The sequence below is a fragment of the Eptatretus burgeri genome, chromosome 22 (assembly GCF_056783735.1).
Source record: "Eptatretus burgeri isolate ZD-2024b chromosome 22, Ebu_testis_v1, whole genome shotgun sequence".
In the NCBI taxonomy this organism is placed as follows: domain Eukaryota; kingdom Metazoa; phylum Chordata; class Myxini; order Myxiniformes; family Myxinidae; genus Eptatretus; species Eptatretus burgeri.
The window spans coordinates 1,531,491-1,557,065 of record NC_140982.1 but is presented as its reverse complement, the minus strand read 5'-3'; the positions used below and the strand labels follow the sequence as shown (position 1 = coordinate 1,557,065).

Here is a 25,575-nt window from a genome sequence, read left to right as displayed (position 1 = left end):
CAGGGGATGGGATGTTCCTTTCCCCATACTACAAGGGTGAAGGTATGTATCTTGGTAGAGGATACTATAAACCTAAGAGACAAAGGGGTGTTGGACATCAATTTAGAGGAGATGGGATAATTGATACTCTCATGGGTATTGGTTCAACTATTCTTAAACATAAAGATCTAATTGGTTCAACTGCTTCTGCTGTGGGAAATGTAGCAGGTGCTGTAAAGAGTATAAAAGATGCTCAGAAGGAATCTCATAAATTACAAGCAATAAAAGAAATTAAGAAAGGCAAAACTCAGTTGTCCCCCAAGAACGACAGAAAATAATTCAAATACTTGGATCAGGGTTTCAAAACTTTTAACATCTTTTTCCTAAATAAATACAAGTATGGAAGCAATTGATAGTATCTATGATTTGGATGATACTATTATTATCTCAAACTCCACTAAAAAAGAAGATTACTTCAAGGTAAATGCAATAACTGGAACAGACTGGAATACGAATGGTACAAAAAGTTTTGAAATAAATAATCAACAAAGCTATTTGAATCTCTCCGAAAGTTTCTTGTTGTGTAAATTTAAATTCACTAAAGCTGGGAATAACACAAACGCTACACTTGTAAATGATTTCTTCTGGAAAATGTTTGATAGTGTGCGTTTGTATATTGGAACACAAGAAGTTGAAGCGGTTGATTATGTCTCTGCTGTATCTGAAATGATAAAATTTACACTCTATACATTCAGTGATAGAATGGGAAAGGGGTCTGTCGAAGGTTTTATTCCTGATATGTCAACGGGAACAAACACAGACCCTGGATATATTCAAAGGAAAGGAGCGTATAATGATGATACAAAAGCAGAAAATAGTTTTACTGTGGCGGTTCCTCTTAAAGGTATATTTGGATTTTGTGATCATGATAAAGTTCTGTATGGTCTTAAAATTAGATTTCAACTACAAAGGAATGATAATGAAAATCGATTGCTTTTTGGTGTTGCTTGTGCTTTTGGTGAACAGAATAAATTTGTAATTGAGGAGATGAGTTGGTATATCAGTGAATATACTCCTAATCTTAAAACAGAAGAGATGTTGAATCGAAGACTTAACTCAAAGAAACCACTCAGTGTATCATACCTCAAAAGAAGATGTCAACACGTTTAACTCAATCAAACTACTTACACATGGAATTTGGGTGTTCTGGAAGGAAAGCCACGATATCTGTGGATTATTTTTAAAAAGCCAGATGGTGATACTGCGACTGATAAGAATAATGCATTGAGTGATAATGCTAAGGTGAAACAACTTCGCGTTTCTCTAGATGGAACATTTTATCCACGAGATAGATTGGAAATTAATTGGGAAAAAAATGATTTTGCTGAAGCATACAAGTCTTACCAAAAGGTGTGTGAAAGTAATGGAAATAAAGAACCTATTTTGGATATGACAGCATTTAAAAGTTTGTATACAATCTATGCGTTTGACCTGAGCGCGCAAAAGGAAACTATAAAGTCTAATCGAGTGGATACTTCCCTATACATTGAAAGAGGAGAGAGTGAAGAAGTTGATACATATTGTTTGCTTTTGGAAGAAACAGAATTGCAGATTAATACAGATAATGGTGTGATGATTAGTCTCACATAATTTTTTGTTAAATAAATGAGTGGCAAAGTACCAACTGGGGTATATGTTAATCAAATCAATCTTCATAAACTATCATCTTGTGTTCAAAATCAAAAGCCTTGTACGATTAACGTTAATACAATTCAGAGAAAAGGAGCAGTAAGAATTGATGTTTTGCTCACAAGAGAACAGGTTAAAATCTTGAATGACACTGGCTCACTTAAAATTAAAATGACAAAACCAATGTTGAAAAAATATTCAATAAGAGAGACGAGTGGAGGATTTCTCCCATTTCTAATTCCTTTATTTGCTGGTTTAAGTGCGGTTGGAGCATTGACGGGTGGTATTTCAACAGCGGTGAAAACTGCGAACGAAAGGAAGGCTCAACTCCAGGCTCAAAAAGAATTGGAAAGACATAACAAAGAGTTGGAGAAACAAATTAGTGGAAGTGGTGTAATTGTAGATTTTGCTGAAAAACTTGAAGGTCTGCCTGATAAAGCGAGATTGTTAGTTGGAGATATGCTTTCTTCTATTGCACAAGCAGGTGTAAAATTAACGAAAAGAGTTAATGGATTATATCTTTCTAATAAATAAATGAGCATTGATGAGTGGTTGGAAAAATTTGGAAAGAATACAACATCAAATTTACAACTTGTCAAATATTGTAAGAAATTAAAAATTCATAATGTGGTTATTTGTATGAGAGATGAATTAACAAATGTGCCAAAACATACAAAGAATATTATTATGAACTTAGAAGATAATAATGGGAACGGTTCTCATTGGGTTTGTATTTTTAATAGTCAAGACAAATATTATTTTGATAGTTTTGGTCTTCCACCACCTGTTGAAGTCATAAAATTCTTACAGAATGGTGTTTATCAAACATTTCAAGTCCAAGAATTAAATTCCAAGTGTTGTGGTCAATTATGTCTATATGTGTTATTTCAACTCAACAAAAATAAAAAATTTTATGATATTATTTTTAATCTAATATAAATGACTTATGTTGGTAAAGATGGTTCTATCTTTGGTGTATCTCAAGAATTGGATATTGATTTATCAAATTATTACACAAAGGCACAGGCTGAACGACATAAATATAATATAACCAAAAATATTAACATGAAAAATGCTTTTAAATTAAAAAATTATCCAAGCCCGACTGACGCGAATGACTTGGTGAGATTAAGCGATTTATCACAATATATATCCTTAAATAAAACGGCTGTGTATTCCAAAGATACAGAAGTGTTGATATTATCTCCAGGTCATACAGAATTCACAGTTCGAATTAAAATTAATTTTTATAAAGAAGGGCGTATCGTTTGTATGAGAATAGAACAATGGGGGTATGATATGAATGATTTAGGGTATAATTGGTCATTTAAAATTAACCTCGAAGACCTGGAACAATTAAATCAGTCTCGTAAGGAAGAATATTATCCACTTGGTATCGAGAATGAGTTTTGTGGGTCCACGATTAGTAAACAACAAATAAAAGAATTTAATAAGGGTAAATATAATAATGGTTTTGTCCTTGTTTATCTCATGAAAACAGAAAAAACAGGATTATATATAATAAGTAAGGAAATACAAAATGATTTAACTATGGGAAGATGGGGAGGTGTTTCGTGCCATAATATTATTCTAACATATATTTCTAATACATAAATGACAGCAAGAAGGCTTCAAGAAAATTATCATTTCTGTGTTCAAGCATACCTTCAAGAAAAGGGTATTCGGTATTTTAATAAATATGTTCTACAACATAAGAATGAGGTATTTTCAATAAAAGATTGGCATTATGCTGATGTTGATAAACCGACAACTTTAGATTTAATTAGAATGTTAAATAATGAAAAAATTATAAAGTTAAGAAAAGGTAAGGCTCTTTTAGAAATTCAAAAGAAATTTTATTGGTTTCCTGTTGTAAAAAAATTATTTTCGATGCAGGAATAACAGGAAATCCTGATGAATATATGTATAATATTCTATGGGGTGTAAGCGATTCAAGGATAGTAAGGGATGAGGAAGGAGTTGAAGAAGAGAGGGAAGAGGAGGAAAATGAGAAGAGAGAGAAGGAGGAGAGGGAGAAGAAAGAGAAGGAGGAAAGAGAGAAGAGAGAGAAGGAGGAGAGGGAGAAGAAAGAGAAGGAGGAAAGAGAGAAGAGAGAGAGGGAGGAGAGGGAGGAAAGAGCGAGACAAAATAAATATCAAAATATGGAAACCAGTGAAATCCAAACAAGATTGGTGGTATTACAGAAAATAACTCAACCCACCGAGGAGCAAAACAAAGAATTGACAAGTCTATTGGCAATATTTTCTTCAAGACTATTGACATCGACAAGCTATTCATTTTAATTCAAGTTTTTTCTTAAATAAATGGAGGAGAGAGTGAAGGCATTTCTAAGGATTCTTTATGTTTTAAAAATTAAGATCCAAATGTGCATGTTGGAAACTAAAAAGGTTTTTGCACTGTGCAGGAATTTTTCACATAAATAAATGAGTTATTGTCTCAAATGTAAAAAGAAAACTAATACTAAAAATATTTCATATATTAAAAGTAAAAATAACAGGGTTATACAAAAAGGTATATGTTCGGTGTGTGGTTCAAAAAAAAATCAATTTATCTCCAAACACAAACTCGGAGGAGATATACAAAAGTTTTTATCAGGAAGTAAATTTACAACTACTGGAATACCAGGGGAATTACATCTTCCAGGGTATTCTTTCTGTGGTCCAGGTACAAACTTGGATAAAAGATTAGATGAGGCAGACAATCCTAAATCCTGGAGTAAGCCTATCAATAGAGTTGATGAAGTGTGCATGAGACACGATATTGATTATGGGAATACCACAACGTTGGAAGAAAAGCATGAAGCCGATAGAGAAATGTTGTATAATTTGTCTCTGATACAAAATCCAACCTTGAGAGAAAAAGTTGATCGGCTCATTGTGAAGAAGATGATCAGTGCTAAATTGAAACTTGGACTTGGAAATTCAAAAAACTTATAGGCTCTAATGATGCCATTAAGACTGAAGAGCAATTAGCTGATGAATTACATAAACCAATATTCACAAAGTTTCAGAGAAGGAAAGTTTATTCTGAGGAAGTTGATTATATCTGGTCTGCTGATTTGATTGAACTCAATAATGATAAGGGGTACAAGTATGCTTTAACCGTAATTGATTTGAGGAGTAGATACGTATGGGTTGTCCCATTAAAAAACAAAACAGGTAATACTCTTATGTTAGCCTTTCAACAGATATTTAATAAAAGTAAGAAAAAACCTAAAAAATTATGGACTGATGAGGGTAGAGAGTTTTATAACAAGAGCATTAAGAGAAGTTTATCATTTCGTAATGGCACAAAAGGGGCATCTTAAAAAATATAAAGATTCAAATGTTTTGTTTGTCAATATTTTAGATGGGGATTATTGTGCAAAGAAAATTAAACTATTGAAGGAATTTGAGAATGAACAAATCTTTATAGGTTCAATGAGTGAGCTGATCAACCTCCAGGTTAAAGGGGAGACAAATAAATATACCTTGGGATAGCCTGGTTATATATATACAAAGCCTGGTGTTGGCTTAGTGGTTAGGGTGGCGGCTTGGGATCCCAGTGTCCCGAGTTCGAATCCCACTCAGCTGCTGAATTAACACCAGGGGTTGACTCAGCCTGTCATCCATCCGAGGTCGGCGATGTGTGTACCAGTGTACTGGTCCCGGTGTATGCCCCGGTTAGAATAGGTGTACCATATCCCTGTGTTGTAAGAGGCGTCCAGGAAGGGCATCCGACCATAAAACATTGCCTCACAAAAAGCCAAACCCCTGCACAGCAGGGAAAAACGGATAAAAAGGGGGTTTATTTTTAGGGGAAAAAAAAGGGAATTGCTGAAAATCCCCCATTCATTTACATGGGGAAAAGTGAGCTAGAACCAGTATATTCACCCTACTCCCCTTTGTCTCTGAGGTTTATAGTATCCTCTACCAAGATACATACCTTCACCCTTGTAGTATGGGGAAAGGAACATCCCATCCCCTGTAATTATTTTATATTTTCCCAACTCGTGTTTCCTCACAATAACCATCGTATTTATTTATTGGAAAACTTCACGTAGGTGAATTCTGATGGATATAACTTCTCCATTAAAAGAAATCACACGATTATCTTGGTCGGTTATCCTAAAATTTACTCTGTGTATGGTTTTTCCTGACACAGGTAGATAAACCAAATTTTTGGGTTCCATATTGAATTTATAACCAATTGGGGTTGAGTATGCGCTGAATGAAAATATTGTATTTGTTTTATTCCATCATTATAAGCAGCATCAATCAAATCACAGTGAATTAACACCGAATTTATTCCTGAGGATATTTGAATGACATTATCACTGTAAAACGTCCCATTAGTTTCAATCTTTTTTGAGGAGAAACCCAATAACTCTCTAAATGAATTATCAATTGTGAAATCAACCTTGTAGTTATTTTTAACTTTAATCGTTGATTTTGAAGTATGTTTTTGAATGTTTATAACAATATTTTTTGGTTCATCACCCTGTTCTTTCATAAGACGAGCAATTTCGGAAGATATTTGAGAAATCTCATATGCTCCGGGTGAGACTGTTATCGTTTTGTATCCACTTCCGGGATTATAACTAAACTTGTCATTTTTATCAGTTATATTAAATAAGGTATTATAAGTTTCCATGGACAATAAAGATGCCTCATATTCTTTTGTTGTGTCAAGTTGTAGTGGGTATGGGAATGAAGATGTGTGGTCGCTTGTTGTGAAATTGAAACTAAGGATTGTGCTTCTCATCTTATTTAATATGAGATAAAATGTCTTTATATTGAGATTTATTAATTATTTTCATGTTCATCAACTGGTCTAAAATGGCTGATGCTTCATTAAAACAATTGTTATTTCCAGCCTTCTTACTGCCTAACAACAACAACAGTCTATTAACTAATTGCGATGGGTCATTTGGAAGAAAACTAACACCTGAACCAAGGATACTTAAAGCCTGAATAATGTGTTTCTCCTTCTCATTCTTCCTACTTTTACCAGAAAGAATAACCTTATAATTTAGAGTGTTCAGCAGATCAATATATACTCTATCATCATTATTTTCCATATCCAATGGTTTATCAATATACTTTGATTCATCCCTCACAGTTGAACCTTGTCTTCCATCTTTTGTGAGAAGAAACATTAATCTCGGAGTTAGTTTAACAGGGGGTTGAGCAGAACCCAAGAACCTTAATTCATCATTAAATATCAATACCTTTTCTTGAACAAGATGAAATATTGCTGGTTGTTCTGTTGGAATGAGTCCTGCTTTGGTTTTTGAATCCGCTGAATATTCATTGTTTTGAACAGCATTCACAATATAATCAGGGGTTGATTAATCTCTTCCAGTTGTTGAAATAATTCTTCATCATGATATTCTAATTCTCCAATATGCTCTAATTCTTCCTCCGTCATTTGACTGAAATCTTTTAACATTTGAAGCTTTCTGGGAGTATATTCTACTGTGGGAACTGTGGAAACATCTTTCATTTTTTCTTGGGAAGTTTTTAAAAGTGGTTTAAAAAGTTTCTCTTGTTTTCTTTCAAATGCTTCTTCGCCCGTTAGTTTCTGTCTGCGTTTCTTCTTTATGTCTTCCTGTTGTTTTACAACTTTTGAAACCAACTCTTGATGTTCCTTAAATCTTCTTGCTCTTTCTTTTGCATCCATTTATTTATTGTAAAATATCATTTAATGAATTGTAAAGATCAACAGGGAAATTTTCCTTTTCTTCATCATTCAAGTAGATGTGTTCAAATAAATCCTTTTCTTTAAATATTTCATCAAATTCTTTATTAACATTAATGCGAGTTGTAATTTCTTCTTCACTAATACTTGCATCTCTGCTTTTCATACGTTTGCGTTGAGTTTCTTCATCAACATCAAAACCGAATGATAAAATCTTCACTCCACTCAGATGTTTAATAATTTGTCTCGTTCCTTCTGAATTAGTTTCTAATATCCCAACACCACCAGATTTTAGTTTCCTTAACTCACTCTTACAATGTGAATATTTTGTTGTACCAAGAGAAACCTCCTCAAACATTTGACCTTCATTCCTCAATCGCATATGTTCCTCCACTGAAATACAGTGATAATCTTCACCTTTTACTTCTCCAGGTCTTATTGCTCTAGTTGTTGTTGATACAATGCGTATCACGGGGTGTTCTTTAAGTAAATTTACAATATTCTCATTTGTACTACACAAGAACCTTGATTTATGAAAGTTTTTTCCAGAAGCAGATTTACCCACAAGATTTATAATAATAGTTGTCATTTATATATGTAATTGTTTATAAAACAAAAAATATATCCCTTAATATCTCATCTTGTTTCACAACAATATATTTATATTTTTCAGTCGTGTGCTTCATGTAATCCTCAAATTTCTTTTTACTACATAATGTAGAACAATTATCTCTCCAAAAATTATTGATATCTATTGAATTTAACTTGAATAAAATAAAAGTATTAGCATTGTTTCTGATGGAACGACGAGGAAGTTGAAAGTACGATTGACTAAGATAAATACAATTACAAGAAGAATGTCTCCCTCTTGTGTAGTAGCTGTCCATTACCGTTTGGTTTCTCTCATTAACACAATCATCAAAGATAACGAGGTTCTATTTTGATTTATCCAAATCTTGGGGAGACGGTATATCATCCGTATTATCACTAAGAATACAAGTTATAGGATTTGATTTCTTTTTACATCTCTGTGTATCACAAAATAGTTGAATTATATCTTCAATGTTATAATCATTTAGGTTTTTTTGATGTTTAAATAAACCGATTATATCTTCTTTTTGAAGACCAGCATTAAAACCTTGTGAGAGTAGTTGTACTCTGGTTGAAAACTCGACTTTGTGAAAATTATTAAATTTTCATAATCTAAAAAGTTGGGTGTGAGGAGCATTTTTAAAAGTAAGCAGGTTTTTCCACATCCACTTGAACCAACTATGAGACATCTTAATGAATTTGGGAGATTTTTATGGTTGTTAAATTTTATCTTATTTTCCCAAATGGGTAAAAAATCATTCATTTATATATTTGGAAAACAGGTTATTTAATTTATTATTGGCTTTTTTAGAAACTCTATATTTTATCCTAAGTTCAGGTTTAATTTCAAGATAATCCATTATTTTATTTATACAATATCTTGTGTTGATATTTCCCTGAAAATTACATCCATGAATAATATACAACAACAATCCTTTGAACATTTCTCTTATACGTTCAGTTTCTTCCCTTGTAAGGAAAGGTGTGTTATCACCCTCATACTTTGCATTCATTTCTCTAATCAATCTTGTAAAGTAATTCATTTTTGGTGTAAATCTAAAAGAATTATTTTCCTTTTTATATTTTTTATTATCATTAATTAGAAGATAATCACAGAATATACATTGTTTATAAGCTTTTGACTCTGTGTTTAATCCCGTCTTTCACACGCAGGACAATTCTCAAATTTGTCATATGGAGAATCAGGAAAGTCTAGCATATTTATAAAGTAAAACTTTACTTAAACTGAAATTCATCTATACTTTCAGTTGTATATTACCATCGATATCGATATACTTTTTTTCATTATCAGATTCAACGACAACATTTTTTACATTAAAGGTAATTTTAAAATGATCGTTAATTACTATTGAACGAAATGTCATTTCACCTGATATATTAGCATCCTTTATTTCATCAGGATTTACATCTTTAGGGTTGTTGAAAAAAATACAAATTTCTCCTTGCATATTACAGATGGTCTTATCTTTTCTTTCTAAAGCTTCATCCATAAGATTTTTGTTTTTTGATACTTTTTCTTGTTTCATTGCTTTTTCTAGTTTTGAATATATTACTAGAAGGAGAGGAGAAACTTTTGTAAGAGATACTTTAATTGATGTTCTTCCAGGTATACTAAAAGCCCTTCCACTGAAGGAAATTGAAGAACTCATATTATTTACCATAATTTTTTTATCCAATAGTTGTTATATTTATCTTTGTTCAATTTTACATCCTTGACATATTTCTCAGTATCTTTAACAAATGAAGAGATTGATTGAAACTTGTCTTTTGTGTCTTGAAACATTGTATTTATTAAGTGAAAAAGTTGGAGGATAAAATGGTTTTAAGCACAGATTCACCTGTAAAATAAACGAAATTTTCATCAAGAAAATTTTAGTTTAAGCAAAGATTTATTATATAAATATGGTGAATACAACATACTGCGATGTTTGTAATCACGAATATAAACATTATAGAAAACACCTCCGAACCAACAAACACACATTTAATCTGTTTCATAAAATATCTCCTCTTGAGTTGGAAAGAAAACATTGTGATATCTGTTCAAAGGATGTTTTGAAGAGAAGTTATAATCGACATCTTCAATCACAAAAACACAAGAAAAATGAGTTTAAAGTAAAGGGAGACTATTATATTGAAAACACTGATGGGGCATTTAAAGGGCATATAAAAATAAGGATTTTTCAATTTGGAGAACCCGGTCCATCATCAATAGCTGAATCAATTGAAATAGTGAAACCCGATGTTGAAAAATTTATTAAAAAGACATTATAAGAAATGAAAACTTTAAAGTTTTATATGGGAGTGAAAATGAATATGAAAAGACAAGATGAAGAACAAACTCCTTATATGAGAACAGATCTTCATTTTATAACATCATTTCAAGATTTTTTGAATAGTGGGGTTTATGAAGAACTATCAAGACAAGAGGAGGATGTTGATAATACAGTGGTAGGAAGTGGATTCAATATTAAAAAAATCATCTTTTTAGATATACACATTCTAAAATCAAACCCTCTTAAAGCTTCTTCTTATATTGAATTACCAAAAGAAATAAAACTAAAGAACGCAGTTGTTAATATTAAGAATAATGATAATAAATGTTTTCTCTGGTCTGTTCTTGCTCACTTTCATCCACCAAAATGTAATTCAGAAAGAGTAAAACAATATATGAAATATGACAATACCTTGGACATTAAAGATTTTAAATTCCCAATGCCACTAACAGATATTCCTAAATTTGAGAAAAAGAATAATCTTTCTATTAATGTATATGGATTAACGGATACAAACAAAGTTCAAATATTAAAAATTTCAAACAACTATAAAAATGAAGAAACACACATTGATCTTTTATATTTTAGTGTTGGAAAGAATTCACATTACACATACATCAATAATTTATCAAGATTAATCTCTTCTCAGGTATTCAGAACAGCAAACAAAATATATCCTTGTAAGCGATGTCTTAATTCATTTCATACAAAAGAACGATTAGAACAACATTCAAAATATTGTAGTAATCATAAATCAGCTGTAATTACAATGCCAAAACCTGGTGAAAAGATTTCTTTTGAAGATTATAATAAATCTATCATGCACCCATTTGTGATATACGCTGATTTTGAGTGTATCCTTAAAAAGATAAATACTGCTTCTCCTAATCCAAAAGAATCATATACAAATAAATATCATAAACATATTCCTTGTGGTTTCTGTTATTATATCAAATCATCTGTTGGAGAAAAGTATAACAAACTTGAACATTATCGTGGAAAAAAAGCTTCACAAGAGTTTGTAAAACGATTAGAAAAGGATTGTATAAGACTCACTAAATTAATGAAAGAAACAAATGAACCGATGAAATTAACCAAAGAAGAAAAATTAGAATTTAGAAAGAACAATATCTGTCATATTTGTGAGGGGGAAATTAAGGAGTCTAAAGTTAGGGATCATTGTCATCTTACTGGTAAATATAGAGGCCCCGCTCATTCCTGTTGTAATCTTAATTATAAATTACCTTCTTTTATTCCAGTCTTTCTCCACAATAGCGCCAACTATGATACACATCTATTTATAAATGAACTTTCAAAAACACCAGGGAATATTTCTGCCATAACAAACACAAGTCAAAAGTATATTTCATTTACAAAAATGATATTCACAAAACCTATAACTCGTATTCGGTTTCTTGATTCTTACAAGTTTATGGGAACACCACTAGCCTACCTCGCATCAAATCTAAGCTCCACAGACTCTTTTCCAAATCTTAATTCATTCTTTCCAAAAGAGGAAATTCTCACTAAAGAGGAAATTCAGATTAAAGAGAGAATTCAAAGTAAAGAGGAAACTCTAATTAATGAAGAAATTCTAACTGAAGATGAAATTCTAATTATAAAGAAAATTCGAACAATGAATGAAATTCTAACTAAAGAGGAAATTCTGATTAAATATGAAATTCTGATTAAAGAAGGAATTCTTACGAGAGAGGAAATTCAAACAAGGAATGAAATTCAAAGTAAAGAGAAAATTCTTTCAAGGGAATTTATCCTTATGATTATAGGATTCATTTATGAGATTTAAAGAAACACAACTTCCATCAAAAGAAAGTTTCTATAATAACCTTTATGAAGAAGAGATAAGTGATAAGGAATATAAACACGCACAAGAAATATGGAAAATATTTAAGATAAAGAACCTTGGAGAATATCATGATTTATATCTAAAAACAGATGTTTTATTGTTAGCTGATGTGTTTGAAGCTTTTAGATCACTCTGTCATAATAAAAATTGTTATGGATTAGACCCTGCCCACTATTTCACAGCTCCTGGTTTAGCTTGGAGTGCAATGTTGAAAATGACAAAACAAGATATAGATTTAATCAGTGATGTTGATATGCTTTTGATGATTGAGAAGTCCAAGAGAGGTGGAATATCACAAGTATGTTCAAAAAGATATGCTAAAGCAAATAATAAATATCTTCCAAATTATGATAGTGAAAAACATAGTAATTATTTGATGTATTTTGATGCTAATAATTTGTATGGATGGGCAATGTCTCAATCTCTGCCTTATGGTAAATTAGAGTGGGTGGAAGAAAAGGATTATGAAAAGGCTTTGATGAATATTGTTATTTCTTCTCAAGAGGAATTGAATGACGAAGAAGAAGGTTATTATTTTGAAGTTGATTTGAGGTACCCGAGTGATCTTCATAATAAGCATAAAGATCTTCCTTTTGCATGTCAGAAAGAAACCCCAAAGAAAGAATGGTTAAGTGATTATAATAAAAGTTTTAATATTAAAGGTAAATCAACAGAAAAGTTATTAACAACATTCTATGATAAAGAGGGATATGTTTTGCATCAGAGAAGCTTAAAACAGTTTTTGAGAGAAGGATTGAGAGTAGCTAAAATTCATAGAGTTTTAAAATTTAAACAAAGTCCTTGGGTGAAAAAGTATATTCAATTCAATACAGGTATGAGAGCAAATACAAAAGTAAAATTTGAAGGGGACTTTTATAAATTAATGAATAATGCTGTATTTGGAAAGACTATGGAAAATGTTAGAAACAGGCAAAACATTAGATTCGCAACATCTTGGAAAGAAGCTTCGAGATTGATAAATAAACCAAGTTTTGAGAGAGAAGAGGTTTTTTCAGAGAACTTTTCTGCAATTCATATGAAAAAGGAAAGTATTGTAATGGATAAACCAATTTATATTGGAACAGCAGTTCTTGATTTATCAAAGATATTGATGTATGATTATTTGTATAATGACTTAAAGAAAGAGTATGGTGAAAATGTTTCATTGTTGTATATGGACACTGATAGTTTTATCCTAGATATAAAAACTGATGATGTTTATGAAGATATGAAGAAAAATATTGGAGTATATGATACAAGTAATTTCAGCAAGAAGAGTGAGTTATTTTCCAAAAAGAATGAAAAGGTTATTGGTAAGTTTAAGGAGGAGTTGGGTGGAAAAGTAATGAGTGAGTTTATTGGATTGAGAGCAAAGGCATATGCTTGTAAGTATGGTGATCAGATTGATAAGAGGTTAAAGGGAATAAAGAAATATGTAATAAAGAAATCAATAACTTTTAGAAATTATTATAATTGTTTGATGAATAAGAAAGAAGAATATAGGAAAATGAATACAATAAGAAGTTATAAACATAACACATTGTTGTGGTTACCAGATTCGCAAACCACCATTCAGGTCCCTTAGGTGAGGTATCTCGGTAAGTGCATGTGTAGTTAGGCCCAAACCCGTTGTCTAGTGGGAATACATGTCATTTATACGTGCTGCGACTCTTCAGGATAGCCGTTTTTCTTCTACTATCTTTATTTTGGACCAACCGCCATGATCACAACCACAACATCAACCACCGACCACAACCACCGCTTCACCACAACCGCCACGACCTTCACGCACACCTCACAACCGTAGCATCGCCACCGTTCTTGCCCCGCTGTGGGTACCGGTGTTGGACTCATGCAGAACGCGCGTCGAACAGCGTGTACAAAATCACGGATTTTCTGCTTCAAAAACGGATCAAAAACGACACACGCCCACTTTTTGCCGTCCAATCGGTGAGCGAGGGGCGATTTGGCCCCGCCTCCAGAACGATCGATATATGCAAATTTGTGGATCAAAAAGCCTTCACGCCCACTTTTTCTCGGGCCAATGGGGAGCGAGGTGAAAGGTCAAAGGGAGGGGGTCAAAGGCGAAGTTACGGGGGGATAAAAGGACCGTGTTCGTCAGTCAGAGTCGGTCGGAGAGTCAAGAGGTCGGAGAGTCAAGAAGAGGAGAGTCGGAAGCAGAGGGTCAAGACTTCGCGGGCGGTGGAGCTGCTCGTCGTGTGCGGTGGAGTCGGAACGGAGGGGACGGAGCTGTGGAAAGGCGGCGACACCAGACGAGGGGGTGCTCGCGTCGTGCAGGAAGCTGCACCCGAGGGAGGCCGACAGCGCGACCTGGCCGAGGTGGAGACGCTCGTCGCACATAATAAAGATCCTCTATACCCCGAGCATCAGCAACCCCCTCCTGTTTCCCCCCGCGCTGAGATAGTGCGACCAAGGGGGCCCCGTTCCCACCCCCCTGCCAGGCACTGTCCGCGAGGCCCGTGGGTTGCGGGGCCATCGCCGCTCCGCGTCTCATCACCAGACGGGTAGGCCCGACCCGGTCTCGGCCTCAGGCCTACCTCATTCTTGGGGGATTTCTTTTCCTTGGTTTTGGGTATGTGTTGTCGGCGCCGTCTGTGAAGTAGAATTGTATAAGTGTTGCCGTGTGCTCGGTAGTCGGTATTAGCTCTGCACTGTGTTTTCACTTTTATGTTTGCTTTTTGTGTAAATGGAATTGTGTTTTCTTTTTTTGTGTGCATTTGGTGGAATTGTATTTGTGTGCTTCCCGTGTGCCGCGAATAAATGTGCTTTATTGTTGAACTGTTTCCCGCTTCGCTTCGTCTTTTCCTCCATTGAATCCCCATCTTGCTTCACGTAAAGGGTTGGTAGTGGGCTGAATACGCCCGATAATTAATCGAACCGTCGAGGTCGACGATAACACCGCTCGGTTATTCTGATAGTACGGAACGGGTCGCTTAAGTGGCCCGTGTCCGAAGTCGACCTGCGGCGAGGTGCGATCGCCCGGTCTACCCTCCGCGTGGGTACTTAGGTAGGTCGAATTTGGCGAGCAACCCTATCCCACGCGGGGGCTGATTGGCTCGATCGCGGTGAGACCGAAAGGTCCACCCGTGACTGGTTCCCGGCGTTAGTCCGAGAGGGTCATGACTGGATTGTCCGTCCGGTGGGCGACGTGCCGCGATTCGAGTTACGTGGCCGTCGCACGCCGGCGGGCGCGAAATCCGCAACAATATATAGTGAAGAAGTAAATAAAAAGACATTAGGAGCCTTTGATGATAAGAGATTTATTTTAGATAATGGAATAGATTGTGTTCCATATGGATATTGTATGATAGAGTGAATAGAATAGATTGTGTTTTAACGATGGGAAGATGGGTTAGGGTTTTTTAAGGGCTACCGCCGCGTTTTTTCGCAATATATAAATGGTTAAACCAAGTATTAATCAAACTTAAGAGTGGAGAAAATCTCAGTCTTGGTATATAAATGGAAAACATAATGAATGTGAAAAATATCAAATAAGTATTATTGAAAAAATAACTAAAACAAAGGTAAATAAAACAAATAAGCGAATCAATTTAAAAACTAGTAAGTTAGAGGATGTAAAGAAAAAAATGAATATCCTTGAATGGACTGAAAACTTTGATGGTTATCAATTGAACAATGAAAAAACAATTTACTATAATCTCAAAATGATATGTGGCTCAGGAGGTGGTCAAACAAGAGCATTAAGAGAAGTTTATCATTTCGTTATGGCACAAAAGGGGTATCTTAAAAAATATAAAGATTCAAATGTTTTGTTTGTCAATATTTTAGATGGGGATTATTGTGCAAAGAAAATTAAACTATTGAAGGAATTTGAGAATGAACAAATCTTTATAGGTTCAATGAGTGAGCTGATCAACCTCCAGGTTAAAAGGGGAGACAAATAAATATACCTTGGGATAGCCTGGTTATATATATATACAAAGCCTGGTGTTGGCTTAGTGGTTAGGGTGGCGGCTTGGGATCCCAGTGTCCCGAGTTCGAATCCCGCTCAGCTGCTGAATTAACACCAGGGGGTTGACTCAGCCTGTCATCCATCTGAGGTCGGCGAAATGAGTACCAGTGTACTGGGCCGGTGTATACCCCGGTTAGAATAGGTGTACCATATCCCTGTGTTGTAAGAGGCGTCCAGGAAGGGCATCCGGCCATAAAACATTGCCTCACAAAAAGCCAAACCCCTGCACAGCAGGGAAAAACGGATAAAAAGGGGGTTTATTTTTAGGGAAAAAAAAGGGAATCGCTGAAAATCCCCATTCATTTACATGGGGAAAAGTGAGCTAGAACCAGTATATTCACCCTACTGACGTCATAATGTCTCAAGCTTGACATATCTAGAAAGCACTCATCGAGGTGTTCAATTTGAGGTACTACACGATATGGTTCCTAAAACTTGAAAATTTGACCTTGGGGTCAAATATGTTTGACCTCAGGCGCTAACCATGAAGGTCAAGGCCAATCGCCACCAAAAACTAATCAGCTGAGCGCCAGACCATATACTACATTCCCATAAAGTTTGGAGACGATTCCATTAAAATTACTCAAAAAATAAGGGTTTCGTCGACTCCCTTGATTTGCGACAAAGTGACCTTGACCTTTGACCTTCAAAATTTTATGTGCTGAAAGGGACCGCTATAGGCCTCTGATATGCGAAGTTACAAAAATTTCCAATGATAACTGTGCTCTGCAGAATTTTTTATACGTGATTACAGACAAACAAAAAAATAAAAAAAATTTAAAAAAACATACAAGCTGACTTACATATCTTGCAAAAACTTCGTTTTGGCAAGATAATAAATAAATATAACAGCAGCAAAACAATAAAACCAGATTGATGAAGAAACCATCAGGTAAAACAGCACATGAGGAAAGTATTTATGGCTCTTTTGTTGAGATGAAACACGAGATCAGTGAATTAACAATCACAGCAGCAAATGATGAAACGATGCACCACACAGTATGATCAATTTAATGGTTTTTAAAGACTAATAAGAGATGGCCCATGAGGATTGGGTGGTGGGGAGTGGTCAATTTCAATAAGGGTGAATCTCATGAAGGTTTAAAGTCTGCAGGTGTGTGTGTGTGTGTGTGTGTGTGTGTGTGTGTGTGTGTGTGTGTGTGTGTGTGTGTGTGTGTGTGTGTGTGTGTGTGTGTGTGTGTGTGTGTGTGTGTGTGTGTGTGTGTGTGCGTGCGCACGTGCATGAGTTCTGTTGTGATATCCTGTGGACGCTGTCAAACCCCATTTTATTTGTCTGGTTTTCATTGTAAAAATCACAACCCATGGATTCATTTGACAGGTTGTGATTTTAACAAAGACATGGCAATCTGTATTGTCCTGTTTTTCCTCATTATTCCAGGGAACTCCATGAAACGATGACATATTTACAAAGGGCAATTTAACAGGTTTAACGTGTCTAAATATAATCTTGTAGAAATCAAATATGAACAAGAAATATAACTGAGAGTTTGAGGAGGTATTTGTGATGAACAGCAAGTTCAATGTTGACCATCGTTTTGCCTTTATACTTCCTCCAACCAAAGGATCGAAGTGCTGTTTACTATTCGACAACATGAGTCCTCGTCAATTCATTTCAGCCTCATGAGAGTTTGTGATTTTCGTGGAAAGAATCAAATCTTCAAAATTCCCTTTCGAAAATAATCCCACATATTTAATCTGGATTCTGGGCCATGACATTCCACAATTGTGTCTGGAAACTTGAGAATTATGCGATCTTCAAAATTTTCATTGAGAAAGTCAAGGACGGGGCTCACAGTCTGGGGATATACACCAATCCATATGGACCCTTCCTCGTGTGTCACTGTTCAAGTCCATATTCCCACAATGACGTAAGAAGTCATTTGAAGCATGGCATGACGTCGGGCAGAATCAGCTATTCCTTCGATGGGCGAAGTTGTCCGATTATGCAATTCTTTGTTTCATTTTTCAAACATCTCCCTTCACCTCCATCTCATTACATGTAATTTCCCCATAATGATGATGGAAAGCTCACAAGTGACGATCCAAGCAAGCTATTTATCAGTGTACCTCAAAGACGATTTGGAACCCGAGATGAGAAGGGCCTGTGAGAGGCCTGTAGTTTGGGAACAGACATGTTTAATGAAGTCAAGCGCTTGGGATTTGTAACATGTCTCAGGTTGAACAGGGAAATTAAATTTGACAATCACCCTCGAGCCAGACAACCCCAAAATCATTTCCTTTACCTTCACCAAACTGCTTCCCTCAAATCTCAACAACAAATCTCTTTTTCTTAACCACAATTTTGAAATTCAGGATTCTATAAGAATGAGGTGTTTATCGGTACAATATGTGCAAAAAATTGTATATTTGTTGATTAATTGAGGGATGTTTCGATACATGTTTTCTTGTATCACACCAAATATAAATACAATATTAAAATCTCTTGTAACATTTCATCTTTTTACAATTACATTTTCATCATTCTTACTTTCCCTTCCTCTTCTGTTTTTACAAAGTGTCCAACTTCCCCGGTCTCTTCAATCTCATTCTCCCCTTCAGGGCTTCAAGGCAGCTGTTCACCACCATCTCAGATCAACCCCCATTAACTTCCCCTCCAAACCAATCTCTTTCTATTCCAATTTTTCCTTCCTGAGAGTTTGTGGTTGTGTCCATCTTGCTCACCCTCTGTGTCCTCTCCAAGACATCATTCTTCCCTTCATCCCTTATTTTACCAAGTCTCCCTCCATTTCATCCCTCGGCCCCGCTGTTCGTGTGTTTCCCCCTCCCTTCCTTCAGTTATGACATGACCCATGAAATGTTTTCGCTCCACCACGAGCCTCGAAACTCTATACAAAAAAGGCTTTGAGATTTTGCTTCAAAATGAAAAAAACAAAATACCCACCACCACGACTACGATGACTACTACGACAACAGCTCCAATTATAATTGGATAATAATTATAATTACCCCCTTTTTGTGGAGTCAGCTGGGGAATGTTTTAAAAGTCCTCCAACTGACTGACAATGCCTGACATTTAAATTTCGGTGAGTTGTGTAGGTATTTTGAAATTGTTCAGGGTGCTGGAGATGACTTGTCCATTATTCATCAAAGACAATGTGGAATGTTTAGCATCAACAACTAATTGTAGTGGATGGGATGCCCAGTTTAACATCAAGGGAGGGACAGTGCACACATTGATGAATCACTCTGCTTGTGATACACAAGGATGATAGTTTATCTCAGGATCGAGATCAGGGGCTAAACAGCTTGGAGGGGAAGTGGAGGGGAAGGGAAGTTTGAATACTTGGTTGACAGTGTGTGTTTATGGTTCGATGGAGGTGCTGTGTCATGGATATGTCCACAAGGTAAAGTGTTTATCGCTTTTTGTTTTCATTTAAAGTGATGTGTGATTGAAGTTATTCATATGTTGAAATACTTTAAATAAAACTAATAACTAAACAAGAAGAAGACGTTGTGCAGAGCACGACACTTGCAAAATCCATAAAACAAATTTGAGCGAAAAAAGTAATTGATGGTTGAATTCAATGACCAGATATGGAACTCCTCTTCAAATTTAAAGTCAATCGGATGAAAATTGACAATTTTAGAAATCCGCCCTATGTTGACCTTTTGATCTATGTTGACCTCAAAAATAATTGGCTTGTTGAATTGCGTGACCTGAAATATAAATCCTCTTCAAATTTCAAGTCAATCGAATGAAAATTGAGGATTTTAGAAATCTCACCGAAGTTGTTGACCTTTGGCCTCTGTTGACCTTTTCACCTCAAAACAATCGGGTTCTTGTTTATGACAAACTCTACCATGTGGTGAAGTTTTGTCAAGATCGGTTTGAAATTGTGACCTGTAGGCAATAAACAGACAAACAAACAGACAAACAGACAGAATAACAAAATTGACTGACCAATTTTCATGAAAAATCTTCGATTTTACAAGTAATAAGTTTGAATAAGGATATTGCATTTCTGTGTTGACTTACTGTCTGGACACAACTTTGAGCTTGTGGGTCCACTGATGTGGAGTAATCGACTGATGTGGACCTGCGACCGGGATTGTGGACCCGCCGATCGGAAAGGTTCTGGGCTGAAAGGATCGAAACCTCGATGATAAACGGTGCCCAGCTGATGATCCGGGAAGTTGGGAAATCAGTCAATTGGATAAGTTAAGGATATATCTTCCAATAAAATAGCTTTTGTAAGCACTTACCAGAACATAATATATGTGTTTGTGTGTTTATGTGTGTGTGTGTGTGTGTGTGTGTGTGTGTGTGTGTGTGTGTGTGTGTGTGTGTGTGTGTGTGTGTGTGTGTGTGTGTGTATGTGTGTGTGTGTGTGTGTGTGTGTGTGTGTGTGTGTGTGTGTGTGTGTGTGTGTGTGTGTGTGTGTGTGTGTGAGAGAGACAGTGAGTGAGTCTGCACACAACAACAACCATTCCTTTCATGCCGTGAGGCACATAAGGCTGTCGAGGCAGTTTCATTTGGCTGAGGGGTCTCCACTCCGAAGCATGATACTTGAATGGCTTATTACCCCCAATAAGTTTGCACTCATTTTCCCGACCTCAGAAGGATGACAGGCTGACTATATCAACACATATGACATGATAGTTGTGAAACCAGCAATCATACTCACCGGTGCCCCCTTGTCTCCAGGAGGTCATGCAGGCCCCGCTGTTCCCGGTCGACCTGGAAGGCCAATTATTCTCACAGGACCGGCTGGGCCTCTCTCGCCCGGTGAGCCCTGATGACGGTAGATCAACGGTTAAAACAATTTGTGAAATATGGACATAAGATGATCAACTCGGTTTCCTTTGTAACAAAAAAATTCCAAAAAAGCCATGCCATGAATCCAAACTCTCGAGATATTATACTACACATGTACCGACAAACTACACATGGATATACTACATATACCAAGGATATACTACACATGTACCTACAAACACCTTCTGCACACCAGACGTGGGCACACATAGAATGCGTGCATCATACGTGGGAAACTCACATACACACCAAGTGTCTACTCAAGAAACTTCGGAATATATTTACAAACTACGTTTGGTATACTGGATAACGTCGATAAAACACAATGGAGTGACATATCAACAAACTGTTTACAAGGAATGTGTTCACAGTGTTGGTGCTAACAGCTGGACCTGGTGCACCTGGAGGACCCTGGTCACCTTTCAACCTCGGAAAACCCTAAATTGGGAGAGAAGGAATTGACAAACCGACAATCCCTGCACCGTTTCATAACAAGATAAATAAACATACCAAGAGGCGAGAGTCATGAAACCGCAAAAAACTGCTCAGGCCTCATCATGTAAAGAACTCGTTACATCCCGAATGGAGATGGTTTAAAATTCCTCGAGACAACAAAACAAACTCCTTTGATGGACAAGTCTCATCAGTGTGTGAAAAAAGATCCCTCAAAATGAATTTCACATCGATGTGTCTTCTCTTCTGGCTTTGCTTCCTGGGCGAAGATCAAGAAGGATGGGATCCACGTCGGCTGCAGGCTCGCTGGTGGCTGGTGAGTCCGATACGGGACAGACAAATCCGACCACAGCGGCTGCAGACAAAGGTTTGGTCAGGAATGGTTGCCGAGGACACAGGACTTGGTGTGTAGGGCCGTACACTGCCTTTAGGGCTTCGTAGAACCCTCTGTTGTTACCAGTGTCCGCGCAAAGCTGAGTTCTTTCTGTGAGGTTGGTCCACCACTCGTTGTGGATCTCTCGAAGCTTGTGCTGGAGGTTACTGCATACCAGGCGGAAGGCAGGACAAGACTTCTGAGGACAAGACGGCTGAGCTAGGTGGGCCTGGTGATCAGATCTCTTCTTCACCAGCAATTCCTGGATCTCCTGGTTGTTTTCATCAAACCAGTCTTTGTTCTTCTTTGTAACAAATTCGAGGACTTCTTAAGAAGTCTGCAGAATGGCAATCTTCAGGTGTTCCCAAAGCGTTTCAGGGGAGGGGTCTGTGGGGCAGCTTGAGTCAACAAGCCTTGACTCCAAGCCTGCCTGGAAGTCAGCTTTCACTTCAGCTGACTGAAGTCTGCCGACCTGGAGCTTCCTTCTCGGGGGGCCTCCTTTCTTTGGGTTGGGTTTCAAGTGAAGTCGGAGTTTGCAACGCACAAGGTGATGATCAGTGTGACATTATGCGCTGGGCATCACTCAGGTGTGCAAGATGTCCTTGAAGTCTCGACATAGTCGATGAGGTGCCAATGTTTGGACCGGGGATACATCCATGTTGTCTTCCAGCTGTCTTTTTGCTGGAAGATGGTGTTTGTGATGGTGAGTTGCTGCTCTGCACAGAACTCCAACAGCAAGTGCCCGTTGTCATTGCAGTTACCAGCACCATGTTTCCCAAGGACTCCTTTCCAAGCTTCAGAATCTTTGCCCACCCTGGCGTTGAAGTCACCAAGGATTATGACTTTGTGGTCTGCAGGGGTGCTTTGAAGGAGGCGACGGAGATCAGAGTAAAACTTGTCCTTTTCTGCAGGCTCTGTTTGGAGAGTCGGAGAGTACACACTGACCAGCGTGACATACTGTTGGTTTCTGAGAGGGAGGCGCATGGAGATGATGCGGTCAGAATGACGCTTTGGCAGGTTTTCAAGCTTGGAAGCGATGGAGTTTCTGACCATGAAGCCAACGCCTGAAAGGAGTCTCTCTGTGGCTGGTTTGCCTGACTAATAGAGGGTGTATCCGGCACCATGTTCAAGGAGGCTGCCCACCTCTGGGAAGCGGACTTCGCTGAGAGCTGCGATGTCGATATCGAGTCGCGACAGCTCATGTGCAATTAGAGCAGAGCGGCGTACCGGACGGTGGCTGTCATCTGCGTCAAGCATGGTCCTGATGATCCAACATGCTATTTTCAGTCCTTTTGCACCCTCAGAGGAGGGTGTGTACCTTTCTGTCTTTGAAGTTGCTCGACCGCGTTTAGTAGATGCCCGTTGACCGCGGCGATCCAACTGGGGTGAAAAGGAGTCGAGCTTTGGTTCGGCCACCTTTTCTAGGCCCCTCTCCATGTGGAGCAATCAGTGCTGTCCCTAAAAAGGGCTGCTTGGTCGTTCAGTGTCCGGAGTAATGACGTCATCTCCAGGTCAACATCAGGCGACCAATATCCTGAACCTCCTGCACGCAGGATTGGGACGACGGCTTCCAGTGTCATCAGCCACCTGCCGTTTTCGCCCCTTTCCCATCGCTGCAGGACTTTGAAGGGGAAGGGGGGAGGGGGGCTCGGACGTGGACGTTTCCTTCGAGCCTGCGCAGTGTAGTTTTAAGGTGGAGTTCAATGTGCGCAGTACTGGCCCCACCCTTTGAACCCGGGTTCATCTGCCATGGCCGAGCAAGCTGGGACGGTGACAGCGAGGTCCTCGGGTCGTAGGTTTGAAATCAGAGTTTTCCTTTTCCGAGATGAACTGCCTGACAAGGACAACGAGCTCCATCAACCCGAGACTCGGAGAGGGTGGGGGCATCTCACTCCCCATGCAGGACCAAAAGGACCTACTCACTGCCCATTTTTACATATATACACATCTATACATACAAACATACACACGCACACTCAGTCGTTTTGCTCAATATACTGACCATTCTAAATGTGGAATTGTTTGCTGTACTGTCAACCAGCAAATAACAACCAGAACCAACATGACACAAGATGTGGGAAAGGGGGTAATTGATTTCTTTGCACACCTTTCCTGACAAGAACATCTTGCCTCAGCTTCCACAAAGTAAACAATTCGGTTGATTTATAAGGAGCTGGTATGTTACTAAAGAGGGCACTTATCTTTAAGGTATCCACATCTCTGTGAAAAGATTGCATGACCATCATGATACTCTCAAACCATACTTACAATTTCACCTGTCTGCCCAGGTTGACCTGGCATTCTCTCTTTACCAGGCAGTCCCGGCAAAGAACAATAATAAAAATAAATAAATATAACAGCAGTCAAACAATAACACCAGAATAATGAAGAACCATCAGGTAAAACACCACATGAGGAAAGTATTTATGGCTCTTTTGTTGAGATGAAACACGAGATCAGTGAATGAACAATCACAGCAGCAAATGATGAAACGATGCACCACAAAGTATGATCAATTTAATGGTTTTTAAAGACTAATAAGAGATGGCCCATGAGGATTGGGTGGTGGGGAGTGGTCAATTTCAATAAGGGTGAATCTCATGAAGGTTTAAAGTCTGCAGGTGTGTGTGTGTGTGTGTGTGTGTGTGTGTGTGTGTGTGTGTGTGTGTGTGTGTGTGTGTGTGTGTGTGTGTGTGTGTGTGTGTGTGTGTGTGTGTGTGTGTGTGTGTGTGTGCACGTGCATGAGTTCTGTTGTGGTATCCTGTGGACGCTTTCAAAACCCATTTTATTAATTTGTCGAAGTTCGATCCAAAGGATCGAAGTTCTGTTTACTATTCGACAACATGAGTCCTCGTCAATTCATTTCAGCCTCATGAGAGTTTGTGATTTTCGTCGAAAGAATCAAATCTTCAAAATTCCCTTTATAAAATAATCCCACATGTTTAATCTGGATTCTGGGCCATGACATTCCACAATTGTGTCTGGAAACTTGAGAGATATTATGCGAACTTGACGATTTGGAACCCGAGATGAGAAGGGCCTGTGAGAGGCCTGTAGTTTGGGAACAGACATGTTTAATGAAGTCAAGCGTTTGGGATTTGTAACATGTCTCAGGTTGAACAGGGAAATTAAATTTGACAATCACCCTCGAGCCAGACAACCCCAAAATCATTTCCTTAACCTTCACCAAACTGCTTCCCTCAAATCTCAACAACAAATCTCTTTTCCTTAACCACAATTTTGAAATTCAGGATTCTATAAGAATGAGGTGTTTATAGGAACAATATGTGTAAAAAATTGTATATTTGTTGATTCATTGAGGGATGTTTCGATACATGTTTTGCTTGTATCACACCGAATATAAATACAATATTAAAATCTCTTGTAACATTTCATCTTTTTACAATTACATTTTCATCATTCTTACTTTCCCTTCCTATTCTGTTTTTACAAAGTGTCCAACTTCCCCGGTCTCTTCAATCTCATTGTCCCCTTCAGGGCTTCAAGGCAGCTGTTCACCACCATCTCAGATCAACCCCCATTAACCTCCCCCCTCCAAACCAATCTCTTTCCAATCTTTCAATTTTTCCTTCCTGAGAGTTTGTGGTTGTGTCCATCTTGCTCACCCTCTGTGTCCTCTCCAAGACATCATTCTTCCCTTCATCCCTTATTTTACCAAGTCTCCCTCCATTTCATCCCTCGTCCCTGCTGTTCGTGTGTTTCCCCCTCCCTTCCTTATGTTATGACCTGACCCATGAAATGTTTTCGCTCCACCACGAGCCTCGAAACTATAGAAAAAGTGCTTTGAGGTTTTGCTTCAAAATGGAAAAAAAA

At 37.4% G+C, this 25,575-nt stretch overlaps 2 protein-coding genes across 9 annotated transcripts in view; one reads left to right on the top strand and one right to left on the bottom strand.

The window, feature by feature from the left end:
• Positions 1 to 20,909, bottom strand: part of LOC147008055 (neprilysin-like) — a 156,039-nt gene extending 135,130 nt beyond the window's left edge. For 2 of the 3 annotated variants that reach the window (XR_015053665.1, XM_085865856.1), the window contains exons 1-3: positions 20,785 to 20,909; positions 20,136 to 20,277; positions 19,884 to 20,000 (exon numbers count right to left, since the gene is read on the bottom strand). Coding sequence is in view for 1 of the 3 variants with exons in the window: in XM_085865856.1 (XP_085721982.1) it covers positions 19,884 to 20,000; positions 20,136 to 20,277; positions 20,785 to 20,812 (287 nt within the window). In the remaining 2 variants the exon portion in view is untranslated. The remainder of the gene's footprint in view (positions 1 to 19,883; positions 20,001 to 20,135; positions 20,278 to 20,784) is intronic. The other variant, XR_015053666.1, reaches the window with a different exon arrangement.
• LOC147008051 (uncharacterized) overlaps positions 1 to 25,575 on the top strand; it is a 364,090-nt gene that overhangs the window by 278,517 nt on the left and 59,998 nt on the right. The window lies entirely within an intron of this gene.